This window comes from Pelophylax lessonae (genome assembly GCF_965119305.1).
Source record: "Pelophylax lessonae genome assembly, chromosome: 3".
NCBI classification, from domain to species: domain Eukaryota; kingdom Metazoa; phylum Chordata; class Amphibia; order Anura; family Ranidae; genus Pelophylax; species Pelophylax lessonae.
Window position 1 is genome coordinate 117,939,713 of NC_138770.1, and position 17,293 is coordinate 117,957,005.

Below are 17,293 nucleotides of genomic sequence, written 5' to 3' on the forward strand. Positions count from 1 at the left end.
TTCTTTTGCATTCCCCATTTTTGCTCTGTACAGCTTTTATCAGAGGATATGGGCTACCTCCACTCATCAATGGTTCCCACTCCTTACCACTTCTCTGTCTTCTATCTTACATGAAAATTGCCTTATACACCAAGAGGATCCATTTCCCACACACCCCCCACAAAGCAGATACAGGAAACATTTCCCACCTAACATCCAGCTGTGAACTGACCTCAAGACTTCATTTACAATTAATTGCTGATCGGTGACCTGTAAATCTTGTTCTACTCATTCTAAATTGGATACATACTGTATACTGTTGATGGTAAATGGTAAACCCAAACACAATTTTTTCAGAATCCTGTCTTTATTTGAGGAATGGATATAAAGCGGAGTTCCACCCTCAAAGGTGACTTTGCCCCATCCGCTTGCTCTGTGTCATCTGAAAAACAAATGGATAATGACGATTTTTTTTGTTTACTTACCTTGTTTTTGAAGAAAATATACTTACCTTACTTCCTCTTCCTCCCTCTGTGGACACGGCCGCCGCCGTCACTTCCTACTTGTGTTGACTCCTGGGAGCTGAACGTCATCGCTCCCAGGAGTCAATGCGCCTGCACCGGCCCCACTCGTCACTTCTGGTGCAGGCGCATCATTCCCTGCTAAACAGCTTCTGGGCATGCCCAGAAGCTGTGCAGGGATGACGCGCCTGCCCCGGAAGTGACAAGCGGGGCCGGCGCAGGGCATTCTGGGACCGAAGAGGATGCGCAAGAGGACACCGAAGAGGACGCCCTGGCTTCAGCTGCCCACACCAGAGATGGCAGCGCTGGACAAGAAATTTTAAAAGGTAAGTATTTCTTCCAAAACGTAAGTGAACCCGGGGACAGTTCAGAGGCTATCATTGCTGAAATGCACTAGCCCTGACTGTTTCGGGGGTATTTTTATCTAATTTTTTTTTTTTCAGGCCGGAACTCCGCTTTAACTAATGTTTACTTTTATGTGACTTTTCCTCTTTAAAAAAAGAAAAAATATTGAAACAGAAAAACAATCCATGGTAGAACGCTGACCCAAATAGTTATCTGGTGGTCATTGGAAAAAAAACTAAAGTCATGCTTTATTAGAGGGTTTAACCTTCTAACCTTCTAACTAGTAAAGAATTGAGGTTTAAGCTTTTTTTAGGTTGAATCAAATGAACAATGACCAAGTATACTCACTCTTCCATTTGTAGAGAAAGTTATTTGTGGTTCCCCATTTCCATTCTGCAAGACATACTGCAATGTTCTTTATCACCGTAGCTGTATTACAAGTACCTTTAGGAGTGAAAAAATGCATAAGGCGAATAGCAATACCCTTCAACACTTTAGCAATTTTATAAATGCCTGAAAAAAAAAAAAAAAACAAGCATTGAATTACAAAGACTTTTAAAACTGAACTCCAAGCTCCCCCCACACCCTACACCCCTCGTCTCACTCTTTTACTGAGAAAAAAACAAAAAACATTTCTCTCTGGTTGATTTGTGTACATTGCAAGGATTTTAACAAACATTTGTTGCAGATTCCTACCTTTTGTTCGTCTAAAGAAATAGCTGTTTGTCTGTGTCCATGTGGAAAAGGAATGTGTATGGGAGCGCTTTTATAATTATTAATCAGCTGCTGCACTTGCAGGGTTCTAATGAGGAGAATTATAGGGTCTACATCCCTGTAATGATTTCTCTTTGGGAGTATCTCACCAAAAATGATACTTTTGTTGCAGAGGATACCCAAAATCTGATTTGTATCTTAGTGCAGAAAATAAGTAAGCCAATCAAAACAGGAAATTACATTTCTGGGGGGGGGGGGGGGTTCTGTATGCTATCTGTGTACAGAATGACTCCAGGTAACCATATTGCATTGCATTTTACAGAAAATCACAGTGCTGCAGATTGAAAAGGAAAGGTAATTTTTTTGTAACATTCAATTACAATATGGCTTCACAATTGTATATGCTATATTTGTATTTATTTGTCATTTTTCTCCACAAATAGGGAGACACTCTTTAAGCCATGGTTTTACCACCCTCTCCCTTAACGCATTTATGTTTTTTAAATGGGTTCTGACCCCTGAGAAGGCATCCCTTAGCGTAGACTGAGCTTGTGCTGTTGGTGTGCAGTGAGCTGTGCTGGTGGATGTATTATTGTGGGAGAACCTGTGTCATTCTCAGCGGCCTCACTGGGGGTGGGCACTACATCCGTATGCATGGTCTCATGAGTGGCCAACCTATGGTTGAAGAAAGAAGATGCCGCTGAACCAGCAAGAAGACTAGGAGAAGAAGTAACTGGTGGCAACAAAATGAGGGGGATATGGACCCTGCGATAGCAGACTAAATGGTAATATATAGTGCTCAGCATAAATGAGTAAACCCTCAACAAATTTGTCAAAAAACTTTTACTTTTATTTCAGAATCAACATTTTATATGGAACACTATACTGCAAAAAACTCCCATAAATGTGGGCCATTGATTGCAAACAAAAAGTGTTAATTTGCACACACAAAAAGTTTTTTTCCTAACAAATTTATTCAAGACCATGTTGCAAAAATGAATACACCCCAATGAAAGTCCTAGGAGCAAAGCTAAATTTTAGACAACATAATCCTAATTAACACAAAGGATCACTCATCTAAGTAGGGCTATGGTGTTAAAGGGCCAACATCCCTGGAAAATATGGAAAAAAGGAAAACCCCCCTTAGGGAATGGGACTTTGGAGGCCGTAATAACACCAAAAAATTTTGGATTATTAAAACATAGATTTATTGAGTTACCATAAAATCAACTATATAGAAAAAATGACACAATACAATAACATGACATGATAAAATACTTGTCGATTCAGACAAGAGAAAATTGAAGCACGGACTTGTGAAGGACACCATCACCCAAATGGGTTTGCGGGGGCCCCAGATCGCGGCCCCCCCATGTGAATGGGTATTGGGTACCCATTCACCAAAAAAGTGTAAAAAAGTAAAAACCACAGGAAAAAGTTTTTGACAAGTTCTTTATTAATCACTTCCATATCCGGCCATTTTTGGCACTCCGCTCCTACATGTAAAAATCATAATTTCTTTCTAGAAAATTACTAAGAACCCCCAAACATTATATATATATATATATATTAGCAGAGAACCTAGGGATTAAAATGGTGGTCATTGCAACTTTTTATGTCACACGGTATTTATGCAGAAATTTTTCAAACGTGATTTTTTGGGGAGAAAAAAGTAAGGTTAGCCCAATTTTTTTTTTGTATAATGAGAAAGATGATGTTACACCGAGTAAAAAAATGGATACCTAACATGTCATGCTTTAAAATTGCGCACACTCGTGGAACGACGCCAAACTTCGGTACTTAAAAATCTCCATAGGCGCCCCTATCACTTCGACGGAAATCTTGGCGGCTCTGAAGCAATCTAAACCGGGCAAAGCCCCGGGCCCGGATGGCCTTCCTGTGTGCTACTACAAGGCCTTTTCAGATCTGCTGCTGCCACACATGGAAAACGCGTTCAACGCTTTTCCGGACGCTGACTCCCTCCATGCGGACTTCCTAGAGGCGCATATCGCGGTCATCCCGAAACCGAATAAAGATGCATCCCAGGTCCCTAATTACCGGCCCATTTCGCTCCTCAATGTGGACGTCAAAATGTACGCTAAAATATTGGCTAATCGCCTCCTTCCCTCTATTCCTAACATGATCTCCCTTAACCAAGTAGGCTTCGTCCCTGGCCGAGAGGCAAGGGACAACACCACCAAAGCCCTTCACCTCCACCAATGGTTATCCACGTCCAACACCCCCGGTTTTTTCTTGTCCCTCGACGCGGAGAAGGCGTTCGACAGGGTGGCCTGGGACTACATGACTGAGACGCTCCGGGCTCTGGGCATGACAGGCCGGTTCCTGCGGTTTGTCTTGGTTCTGTACTCCACCCCCTCTGCGCGGGTCCGGGTCAATGGTACTCTTTCGGACGCCTTCTCCGTGTCGAACGGCACGAGACAAGGCTGCCCCCTGTCCCCTCTGATCTACATTCTCACCTTAGAGCCCCTTCTCCGTCAAATCAACGACGACCCGAATATTAAGGGTGTTTCCATAAAGGACAAAACGTATAAACTGGCTGCTTACGCAGATGACGTCCTCCTCTTCCTTACTGATCCCTTGACTTCGGTCCCTAATCTCCTCTCGGCCCTAAAATCCTTTCAGGCAATTTCTAATCTCAAAATCAACTATTCCAAATCCCGTGCCCTTAACATTTCCCTCCCTACTTCGCTCTTGCGGCTCTGCCAGACCAACTTTCCATTCCAATGGGATCCCCATGCCATCACCTATCTCGGGGTCCAGCTCCCATGCAAACTTTCAGACTTATACGCCAAAAACCACTTGACTATCCTACAATCTATCAAATCGGACCTACAATCGTGGTCTAAGGGACCCTTCTCTTGGTTTGGCAGGGTCGCAATAGTGAAGATGAATATCCTTCCCCGTCTGCTTTACATCTTGCATGCCCTTCCTATTCATGTTCCCCCTGCCTTTTTCAAGTCCTACCAGCAGAGTATCTGTTCGGACTTTGTATGGCAGTCGCATAAATCGAGAATCCGGTGGGACACGCTCACTCGCCCCAAAGCAGAAGGGGGGGTCGGCTTGCCGCACCTGCTCAAATATCACTGGGCCTGCCACCTTACCCGGATAATTGATTGGCACGCTCATGCTGACTCTAAGGACTGGGTGTCCTTGGAGTCTGCGGTGTCCACCATCCCCGCACATCATCTCCCATGGGTGACGCCGTCCAAGACTCCACGCACTATTCTGACCCATCCCGTCACTGGTGCAACCCTGCGCCTCTTTCAAACGATCCGCCATAAATTAGATCTTTCCCCGAAACGTAGTCCACTGCTACCCCTGTGCGCTTCTCCAGAATTCCCACCTGATCTCCCTTATGTCCCTTCCACGGGGCCCACCGTGGACATGCCCTTTCAGGCACGTCACTTTTTTGCTGACGCTCGTCCTCTTACGCACCAGGCCCTTCGCCTCAAATACCCGTCCGTCGACGTTCCGTTCTACAGCTTTTTACAAGTTAGACACTTCCTGCACAGCGCACAGCCGGTGGCGGATTGGACCCGCTCCCTTACTTCCTTTGAATGACTTTGTGAAGCGCCAGGGTCACATTGTCATTTGATATCCATATTATATACTATGCTCTTTCCGGTTGACCACGCACACACGAAGGCACTTCGGTCTAGGTGGGAGAGGGACCTTGGCAGGAGCCTCTCTGAGGACGACTGGACGAGAATTCACTACCACATGCACAAGGGATCCCTAAATGTCCTTGCCCAGGAAACTGGCTACAAACTCTATGCTAAATGGTACCGAACTCCTGAATTATTACACAAGTTCTCATCAGCTAACTCTCCTACTTGTTGGAGATGTGGCCTGCATCCGGGCTCCCTTTTGCATGTCTAGTGGGACTGCCCTTTAGTCCAGCCGTTCTGGAGGGAGGTGCAATCCCTGATTCCCCGGATCACCACATATACTCCTGATTTTACTCCGGCGCAATATTTGCTTCACCATACCTCCTTACCCTACTCCAGTTACAAGAAGTCCTTCACACTACACCTTATCAACGCTGCCAGGATGTGTGTGCCCTGTCACTGGCGTTCTACCTCCCCCCCTACGGTTGCGGAATGGTTGAAGAGGGTCCAAAGGGTGGCAGAAATGGAAGACACTATTGCGCAGGCTAAAGATACCCACCACAAATATTATACGACCTGGGCTTCCTGGATACACTTCACGACACTTCCGGACTTTAGGACATTGACCACCACGTCCTAGCTGCTAGCTAATGTCGTGTCGGGTTCGGGTCGCTTCGGGCATATTTTCCCGTCAACCACTGATTACGTCCTTGGTCGAGTCCCTCCCACTAATGCCACGGGCGTCACATATCTCTTCTGAGTATATCTTTCCTCGCTCTCTCCCCCTTTTTTTTTTCTTTCCTTTTCTTTCTATCTAGCGTCCTCTCCTCTTGTCTCTCCACCTACCCCCCCCACCCCCTCGTCCCCCCCCCTCCCAGGTGCTCCCCTGTTTCCCCCCAAACCGCAGTCCCGACCACGCTTATGGGCCAGAACACTTAACTCCACCGACCCCTCCAGTGGATTTCTTCGGAACTCCCTGCCCCAGGACGACCTACACGCCATTAATGGTTGCCCCCTGTGCCCGGACACAGCGTGTTCCCCTCTGGGGGTGTCCGGACATGTGGAGGGAGCCACCACTGCCCTTGAAGGTGCCTTGGTCATGGCACACCCAACAGAGGTGGAGGTTGCAATTGATTCATGTTTGTGTTCTCACCATGGTCCTGCACCAAGGGAAGGGGGAACAAGATTGTCCTCACCTCCTTGAACGGTTTACAATGTCTATCGTACGTTGATCTTGTACTTTCCTATACTTCCCGGTATGATTGAGTCATGGTTTGTTCACCCACCCTATTTTCTGTGCATGATACTGCTGTTCATCCTGTTTTTTTTTTTTTCTCTTTTCAATGATCTTTGTATTGCTTTGTATTGCTTGAAAGTGATGTTCACTTCTTATGTCATTCCATTTTGTCACAATAAAATGTTTTGAAAAAAAAAAAAATAATCTCCACAGGCATCAATTAAAAATTTGTATAGGTTACCAGTTTAGAGTTACAGAGAAGGCCTTGCGCTAGAATTGTTGCTCTTGCTCTAACTTTCGCGGCAATACCTCACATGTATGGATTCAATGCTGTTTACATATGTGGCCGTGACGTGTGCATGCGTCTGCGTGTGGGCACCTGGGGATGGGGGCACTTTAAAAAATGTGTTTTTTTTTTGTTTATTTTATTTTAATTTTTTTATTTTTACACTTTCCCTATTTTTTTTTTTTTTGATCACTTTTATTCCTATTACAAGGAATGTAAACATCCATTGTAATAGGAAAAGTGAATGACAGGTCCTCTTTATGGGGAGATCTGGGGTCAATAAGACCTCAGATCTCTCCTACAGGCTAGAAAGCCTGATATTAAAAAAAAAACAAAAAAAAAAAAAAACACTCTCAGCTACAGAGCCGAGATCTCGGCAGTATTGACAACTGCCAGGCCGGGCATGATGTCATCATGTCGCGCCTGGGCCTCCAAGAGTCATAGAGACTGCCGGGGACCATCTGGACCTCGGCAGACTCTATGGTGTACTTCCACCACCGGCGGATTCCTTTTCCGCCTCGCTGATTGCATGGGCGAGCCGGTAGAAGCTTCGAAGGGCAGCGGGAGGGGACTTCCCCCACCCTTTGGGAATGATCAAGCGGCTTAGCAGCCACCATGATTGTTTTTATGGTGCAGGGAATCGCGGCAGAAAAAACTGATGCAGGCATCATTCAGATATCCCCACTTAAAGCCCTGGACGTCATAAGACATCCAGTGGTAAGGAAGTGGTTAAAAAGAAAAAAAAATAGTGTCCCTCAATGTAAATCCATGATCAATCACAATGCCCACCGACACTAAAAATAGAAAAATGGCAAAAAACGCTTTGGCGCTTGCCCCCCCCCCCCCTCTTTCCTGGTCTGCCTGGCTGCATGCTCAGATAAGGGTCTGTTTTTTTTTTTTCTTTTATTTGGCATGGAGTTCCTCTTAAAATCTTTACCAGACCCAAAGGGCTTGGTATAGATTTTGGGGAGGGGAGCCCAAACCGTTTTTTTTCAAAATTCTGTCATAGGGTTCCCCTTAACCACTTAAATACAGAGCACTTTAACCCCCTTTCTGCCCAGACCAATTTTCAGCTTTGGGTGCTCATTGGCGTCTATGGGAAATATTGGTCAGCTTGACAGAGCACTGCTCCCTGTCTTTAACATTGGCGTCTATGGGAAATATTAGTCAGCTTGGTATGGCACTGCTCCCAAACCATAAGTAACAGGGACACCAAACTTGAGGAGCACCGAGAGGGGACCCAGGACTACAACATCCCCATACATTTTAAAAGTGGAGTATGCCTGTACACTACACTGACTGCACTAAACTGACTGAACATACTATCCACTAACTACCTGCCTAATCTCCTTCGTCGTACGCTATAAATGGCTACCGTGTAAGCAGCAGCCTTATATACAGTAGTGTGGGGCGTGGACTAAGCCCCTGAGCCATGATTGGCTAAAGGCACTCTGCCTTTGGCCAATCATGGCTCTCACAGTACATTGTGCTGTGATTGGCCAAAGCATACAGGTCAGGAGCATGCTTTGGCCAATAATCAGCAATCAATGCACTGCAAGAGTGCATTATGGGGCACTCATCAGCAGGCGAACTTCCGGTAGAGTGCCCCATTTGTTCGTGTGCTCAGTGAACACATGAACAGCTGAAACACAGCCCATTGCTACTTCTGACTTTAAAATTCAAACAACAAAGAAAATCTTCTGTGAAAAACAGCTCATAAAATTCAAGGGGAGTAAAATCAGCTGTTTCCACCTGAATTCAGGGTTGACTAGTGGATGGGGGAAATACGGCGCTGCAGAAGTGGTGGGCTCGCAATTAGGATTTGCAAGCGCATCAGGAAGGACACTATGGGCTCTAAGGGCCTGTCTTCGAATTCTTGGTGGCTGCGGGACACTACTTATGCTAGCCACCGCACCAGCTTGAACTGCACTTATAGGACTCGCCACATCACCAAGTGTTACTGCAGTGCTGGTTTAACTATGACCAGGATGTACCGGGCCGCTGGTTCACCAGAAGGTTGAGTGGCACTAGTATCGATATTGCATACAAGAACCCTGCGATTGTTGCACCTCAGCAACAGAAGAACGGGGTCGGGTATGCCTGACCTTGGCAGGGGACCACTACTCCGTCATCAGGGCTATCTGTCAGGGTGCTGCTGCTCTCTACAGGTTTGAATACTGAGCCTGATTCTGACAGTGAGGCTTCCCCATCGCTCTCATCTGTCATGCTCAGCATTGTGTAGGCCTCTTCACTAGTGTACCTCTGTTTGGACATTTTAGCCAATACATTTATAGGTACCTAGTGTGACTCACAGGTAAAAAAGCACCTGGTTGTCAAGTGTGCATATGAACATCCGCGCATAAAGATAAAGGGCAGCTTGCAAAATGTACAGACACAGTTCTGATACTGTATATAAAAAAGTAAGAAGATCTGCAGTGCCCAGAGAAACTGTCACTTAGCTTTGATAACTGTTCACAGTAAAAGTTGTATAATTCCTTTAGCAGTGTAGATGCAGCTTTATGCAGAAAACCATAAGGTAAAAAATCCTCCAGTCATCCGCCACTCTTAGAGCATGAAAAAAACATGAAAAGGCAACATAGTGTAATTCCGCTACAATCAGATACACAGTACCATAAGGGAAGGGACACACCCGTGATAGGAAAGAAATATAACTGGTGAAAGTGCTGTTACATAGAAGCTCCCTGCTTCCCCCATGCAGTGAACACTCACCAGCTCTAAATTTCCAGCTAGCCTAATGGTTATGAGGTGAATAGCATAGCAATCCTCCTTCCACAGTTAAGCCACTCACGGATCAGCTGATAGTATTCAGTTAAAAAACAGGCAAAACATTTGGGGGAGCATACCCATGTATTTCCAAAGCTGCTGCAGCTATGAACCAAAAGACATGTATATTAAAAAAGAATAGCGCGCAAATGCAAAGGAAATTACTACCAAATCTGAAGAGAGTCCATAAATAAAAATGGGGGTTTGGTCCCACCATATGACCATATCGTGCTCCAGCCCACTACTGCGTCAAAGTACCCCATTATCAGTGGGTCCTACACTATCCATGAAAAAGAGATGAATCCAGCCTTTCTAACCCATGGAGATAATACTCCTTGCTGGGAAAAATGTGCAAATGCACTACAGGGGACTCCTCCTATATCCACTTGATGGTGGACACTGATTGAGTACAGGTGTGTGTGAGGGGTGGGGAGGGCTGCTCAACCTCGATAGTCTGGTCAGACCGAATACATAATAAACAGGCAAAAAATTTGGGGGAGCATACCTATGTATTTCCAAAGCTGCTGCAGCTATGAACCAAAAGACATGTATATTAAAAAAGAATAGCGTGCAAATGCAAAGGAAAATTACTACCAAATCTGAAGAGAGTCCATAAATAAAAATGGGGGTTTGGTCCCACCATATGGCCATATCGTGCTCAAGCCCACTACTGCGTCAAAGTACCCCATTTTAAGATAGTATTCAGTTCATCTCAAGAATCCCAGGTCAGCTCTCCTTCCTATCCTCATACAGCGGTCATTCAGCTCACAGCTCACTTGTTCTCACAGGAGTGGGACAGATAAGGGCCAAGTTATAGGCTTAAAATTACTCCATTTATTAAATTAGTACATTAAAATAGGTACATTAAAGCAGTGCAGTCACTTACATCGGTCCCGCCACTGTGTCAGGCATAACAGCGGGGTGACTAAACACAGCTAACATGACCTGTAGTAAAACATGCCCAACGCGTTTCTGGCCAATAGCCAATCATCAAGGGGCTGGTTGTCAAGGACTGTTCGAACCGCTACATAAAAAAATTGAACTGCTAGTGCTAACAGAGATCAGGCCTGACTCTGCTAACGCTGCGGTTTAGTGTGCTGTGCATTGGAAGTTAAAGTAATCTGCTGATACTGCACTTCTTGGGGGCTGGGCAGAGGGGCTAAAGGCAGGTGCTGGCAGGTGTCGGAGATAATCCTGCTAACGCTGCGTTTTGGGAACACTATATTAAACTATTGGGGATGCTAGTATAGTTCTAAATCTGATCAAAGATATTGATCCGTTCAGACACTATACTAGTAATGGAGGTGTCTAGTGTGTGTGTGTGTGTGTGTGTATGTGTGTCACTAGCAAATCAAAGGGTTACAATGTATTACTAAATCTGACACTGTCCTGGATTGATGATAACTAGCATTAACGCTAAATGATGTCACCTGTGACACTAATACAGTGATCCGAAAAAAAGATCTGTACAATATAATAGTGACACTGTGACAGGGCAATGAAGGGGTTAACTGAGGGTGATCAGGGGGTTAAATCTTTATTAGGGGATATATGGTGGTGGGTACCCTACACATATCTGGGACTGCCAATAGCTACCACTAACTGCCTCTCACACTAACTTGTGTCATAAGTGACACAAATACAGTGATCAGTAAATTATCTATGTTCTGTATATACTGTAGTGACACTGTGACAGGGAGTGAAAGGGTTAACTGGGGGGGGGGGTGATCAGGGGGTGTCAAATGTGCCTATGTGTACTGGTGTCAGTGTAGTGCCTGTGTACTCAATGTCTGATGTTCTCTTCTCTCACGCTGGAACCAAAAAGGGCTCCAGGAGAGAAAATTTCCTGTGCCTGTGTTTACAATACACATGCACAGGACATTCTGCAATTGGTCAGAACTGATCACCAGGTCCAGGCCAAAAATTGTTGGCCTGGACCTGATGAATGATTGATTCTGAACCGAAACAGCACATCGTGGGGACAGCGGGCGCCCCCTAGCCTACCCCTTACATTACATCGGTTTGCGCAGCCGAGTCACCTTGCCACAGTAAAATCGCAGCAGGTGGTCGGCAACTGGTTAATATAGCAATTTCCACGATTATACACCCGGATCAACCTGGGTTTATGCCCCTAAAATTCTACTACGGTTAACCTTTGCAGATTGTTTCTCAACATACAGGCTGGGGCAGATACCATGGGGAACAGGGCTCTGCTGTCTTTGGATGCGACCAAGGCCTTTGACAGTGAAGCGTGGCCATTTCTCTTGGTTATCCTCTCCAAATTTGGCTTTGGCCTTGTCTTTACATCCTGGGTTAAACTATTATATAACCATCTAGTAGCAGCCATTCGGGAGGCAGACCAGATCTCATATACATTGCGGCTAGGCAGGGGCACCCGTCAGGGATGTCCTCTGTGGCTGCTACTATTTGCACTAGCCATTGAACCCTTGCCTGCATCCATCAGGTAGAACCCGGACATAGTGGGCTTTCAGGTTAATTCCTTGCAGAAGAAGGTCAACAGGCAATACCACAATGCTCCCTTAATGTGACACAAAGGCTCATGCAATTATATATACTGCTGAGGGCACGCTATACCCCGGTTAAGTTGCATAAAATGGGCATCCTAGATACCCCCACTTGAGTAATTGCTCAAGGGTTCATGGCAACTTCATCCATCTGACATGGCGTTGTCCCAAGTTACACGCCTATTTGGCAGGAGTATTGCAAACAATAAATGGTATTTCAGATCTCCATACCACTTGACCCAAAAGGGTGATAGTTAACTACTGGAAGTCTAATGACTCCCCATCTCACAACGAATGGGTGCAGTGTATAGGTGCAACTCTTAGACTGGAAAAATATATTTATCAGCACAGGGGATGTCCTGACAAAATTGAAAATCTTTGGGGTCCCTGGATAGATACCCCGGGCTTGAGTCCATTAGAATTAGTATTAGATAGGTTACTAATTGGTTGAGTGTTGTCCCCTCGATAGAATACCTTACTAGTGTATGTATTGGTAGTTTTAGCGTAATGTGATTATACAATCTGCCGTTGTTTACTCAAGACTCAATTGTACTATCTTTTGCAAAAATGCTGCACTATGATTGTATCATTGCCTATATTTTATATTGTATTTGCTGCTGTACTGGGGGATGTGTGAAACTTGGGAGGCTAGATGTGCTTTGCATGTTTGTATTTTACTTTGTTTGAATGCTTTTCTTTTCAATAAAACCATATCTGATTTTTGTTTGTTTTGTTTTAAAAAGGCCACTGTTGCATCTCTGAAGAAGAACAGGGTGAAAGTGATTCAGTGGCCAAGTATGTCTCCTGATCAAAACCCAATCAAACACCTATGGGGAAATTTGAAGAGACAAGTTGACTATCACTCTCCACCCAACATCCAGGCTCTATAAGAGGTCGTTCTTGAAGATGGAAAAAGATAGATGTTGCAGTATGTCGCCAACTTGTTCATTCCATGCCTAGAAGACTTGGTGCTGTCTTTACAAATGATGGAGGTCATACAAAATACTAGATGTAATAGTTTTTGTTGTGGGGTGTATTCATTTTTGCATCAACTAAATTTGAGTAAAACTGAAGATTTTGTAATTAATTTATATTATTAACTTTATTTTTTTATGTAATGGAGCTAAACAAATTTTCTATAACACTTAGTTTTGTCAAAATTTAGGAAATTGTTCTTGTGTTCATTGAGATATGGATTTAAATCTTACTTTTCAAAAGGGGTGTATTTACAGTGCTGAGCACTGTAAATGCAAATTATGCCACCCACTCTGGGATCATGATGGAGATTCACAATGTGTGTTTTCTGCTTTTTATTACTAAAAACAGTGCAAAAATCTATTTGTAATGTTCCAATTAAAGCTGATCACATTTTTATATATATTTATTTAAAGAAAAATAAATAATATACAGTACATGTATACATGCTTCTATAATGTGGGTGAGTGAGACATCTATTTGTACAACCTCTAGCAAAAAATTTAGAATCACCACTCATGGAAAATGTTCATTCAATTGTTTAATTGTATAGAAACAAAACTAAACACAGACATGCCTCAAAACAATTTTTACTTAAAGCGGTAGTATCCCGCTTTTTGACACTTTTACCTACAGGTAAGCCTATAATAAGGCTTACCTGTAGGTACAAATAATATCTCCTAAGCCGGCACGGTTTAGGAGATATTTACAGTGCATGCAGCCACTCGCGCGAGCGGCGCATGCGCTCTGAAGGTCCGGGGGGACCTTCAATCAAGTTGCCGGGAGCTTGCCGGAAAAATCACTCCCGCGCGCATGTGCGGGAGTGACGTCATCGCGGCTCCGGCCAATCATCGCGCCGGAGCCGTCTCTACCGGCCAATCAGCTCGCCGGAGCCGCCGAACCCGGAAGAGACGACGAGGGATCATGGCAGTGCCCGCAGCGCTGTCCGGGGGTCCGTGTCGGGGCTTCGTTTTAAGGTAAGTTACACATAATGGGCTAGTATGCGATGCATACTAGCTCATTATGCCTTTGTCTTGCAGGTTTTTATTTTTTATTTTTTTTTTAATAGGGTTTACAACCGCTTTAACATTCCAACCTTCTGGCCTTAAATCCATACCTCAGATAATTCAAGCTGGTAAAAAAGTCAGAGGTGGTGCAATAAAGTATTAGTGGTGTACTGTAGTGTTCTTATTTTCATGAGTCCATAATATTTTCCTAAGAATTGAGTGACTCCATTTTTTTTCCTCTGCTTGATCTGCAAAAACAGTTGCAATTGACTACAGTGTTTTTTAACTATTGACAAACAGTATTCTTCATCAATCCTGCTCCAACTTTCTCTTATTGTAGTTGCCAGATCAGTTTTGCAGGCAGAAGCCTTGTCATGGACCATTTTACCTAAATTTCCACCATGGATCTGGACTATATGCAGGCCATGCCAATGACATTATATGTCTTTGTTGAAGGAAAGTTTTCACGGCTTTTGCCCTACGGCAAGATGCATTATCATCCTGCAAAATTATGTTATCATCACCAAAATCCTTGCAATTGATGGAATATGAAAAGGGTCCAAAATCTCAACATAAACTTGTGCATTTATTGAAGATTTAATGGCTGTCATCTCCCCCTGTACCTTTACCTGACATGCAACCCCATATCAATGATTGTGGAAATTTTCATGTTTTCTTCATGCAGTCGGCTTCTTACATTTCATTGGAACGGCACCAAACAAAAGTTCCAAATGCAGATTGGTGATTCATCACTGAATATCAATTTCATCCAGTCATCCACAGTCCATGATTGCTTTTTTTTTTTTTAGCCCATTGTAACCTTGTTTTTTCCTGTTTAGGTGTTAATGATGGTTTTTGTTTGGCTTTTCTGTATGTAACTCCCATTTCCTTTAGACAATGTCTTACAGTTTGGTCACAGACATTGACTCCCGTTTCTGACCATTTGTTCCTCTTTTCTTTTGTTGTGCATTTTCTGTTTTCAAGGCATATTGCTTTAAGTTTTCCATCTTGAGGGTCCGATGTCTTCCTTGGTCTATCAGTACGCTTTTCTTTAACAACCTTCCCATTTGATTTGTACTTGGTCCGGATTTTAGACACAGCTGACTTGGAACAACCAACATCTTTTGCATCATTCCGTGATGATTTACCTTCTTGAAGAAATTTAAGAATCCTCTCCTTTGTTTCAACTGGCATTCTCTTGTGTTGGAGCCATGATTCATGTCAATCAGGATGGTGCAACAGCTCACCAAGGGGTGCCAGCACTCTTTTTTACATGCAGACTAATTAACACATGTGATTTGTTTTAGAACTGCAAAGTACATGGTGATTCCATAATATTTTCCTCAGAATTGAGTGATTCCATATGTTTTTCCTCTGTTTGATCTGCAAAAACAGTTGCAATTGACTACAATTTTATTTCTTTTTTCTTTCTTTCTTTTTTTTTTAGAGTTTCCTAAAGCCAGAAGGTTCGAATGTTAATAGAAAATAGTTTTGAGGCATGTCTGTGATTAGATTTTTTTCTACACATTTAAAAAATTGAATTAACATTTTCTAACAGTGGGTTATTCATTGCTTTTTGCCAGGGGTTGTATCACCACATTCCTGGAATACTATTCCAAGAGGAAACAAATCACATAATAAAACGTTATCATTTATTGACTTACACAGTTAAAAACCAATCATGTTAAAAATATATACACATTTGTTACACGGTCACTTGTGTATTCATTTATGTGGCAATATAACAGTATGTATTCCCAACATGTTTCGCTCCTCTAGGGCTTCTTCAGGGGGTTTAATGACCGCTATTGATATGAAAGCTATACCAAAAGATAATAAAATATCATAAACTGACGCAATAACCATAAACCATAACAAAAATAATTAGATTCACATGTTTAATTGTTCCCTAGGTAAGGCCATTTCATGCTTACCCTTAACACTTATTGTTAACCAGAGTCAAGGCCTGTCCACACAGTATCAAGTAATAGGATGTTTTGTACCCACAGGAGGTCCACCGGGACCAAGCTATAATAAACAAATATTCATGATGTAAATGTTTCAACTCTCCAAGAAACTAATCAGCTGCTGGATTTGTAACAAGAGTACTTAATTGGGTACTTATAATGTGTATATTCCTAGATAATCACAAGGGGGCACCTAATTCCTGAACAAGGAGTAGTACCCAGCCTTCTACAGACTGAAATATAGCAAAAAGGAAATAATGTATGTATAATACAAAAAATAAATATATAGACATGTCTTAATTACTGCCATACAAATTAAGACCATAGGAGTACTAGTATCCAGCAGCCATCCATTCTGAATATTCCAAAAGAATGGACGCAAATAATTTGCTAAATTTCAGCATTGATGATATGTGGTATAAATACCTATATAACATCACCATCTAAGCCAATTCACTATAAATATACCAAAAGACAGCAATTATATATCATCCCATAACACTCTAATATTGTCAAATTGCAGTGTTACAAAAACTAACAATAAAAATCTATTGCCAGCATGGAATCAGTACTTGTTGATTACACATGGAACTCTCTGTGTGTTGTGTAGGTCGCCCTTGTGGCTCCAGCAAGATGGCCGCTGGAGATTTCCGCCTTTTGTACCTCCCACCCACCCGGCGTATGATGTCATCAGCTGCTGACACTATACATGCCGCTGCGCATGCGCTGAGAGCCATAACCACCACCCTGACCACAGGGCTGCTTGAGTGTCCCTGCTGATGGATGGTATAGACACCAGATGTAACAGTGCTATCACTGGTGAGAGGGTGCCAATGACACACAACAGATGAGGCGCTGGGAACAGTGCCATCACGGGTGGGTGTGCGCCAGTGCCTTTGCACGGAAACCAAATCTACTACAGCACCATCATGTGTTGCAAACAAATAATGGCCCAGAGGGAACTATTTCCAGCCTGTATTTAGTTGTACGTTTTCTTTTTTTTTTTACCTTGTTCACTGTTGTTTACATGGCATGCATAGTGTCCGCACCCGGCAGATGACATCACACGCCGGCCAGATGGGAAGTACAAAAGGCCGACGTCTGCAGCGGCCATGTTGCTGGAGCCACAAGGGGGATTTACATAACACGCAAAGAGTTCCATAGATCAGTGTTTCTCAACCCCTTTTTTCAATCGAGGCACCCTTTAAAATGATGGACAATCTCGAGGCACCCTTTAAAATTATGGACAGTCTCAAGGCACTCCATTCTGCAATGTAAAAAAACGATTCTAATAGTTTTATATTATACAACAAGCAAAATCCAC

At 43.4% G+C, this 17,293-nt stretch overlaps 1 protein-coding gene across 3 annotated transcripts in view; it reads right to left on the minus strand.

The window, feature by feature from the left end:
* The window catches only part of LOC309551240 (cytosolic phospholipase A2 gamma-like), an 84,929-nt gene that overhangs the window by 14,046 nt on the left and 53,590 nt on the right, over positions 1 to 17,293 (minus strand). For 2 of the 3 annotated variants that reach the window (XM_082251753.1, XM_082251754.1), the window contains exon 14: positions 1,194 to 1,358. In XM_082251753.1, the coding sequence (XP_082107879.1) occupies positions 1,194 to 1,358 (165 nt within the window). The remainder of the gene's footprint in view (positions 1 to 1,193; positions 1,359 to 17,293) is intronic. The other variant, XM_082251755.1, reaches the window with a different exon arrangement.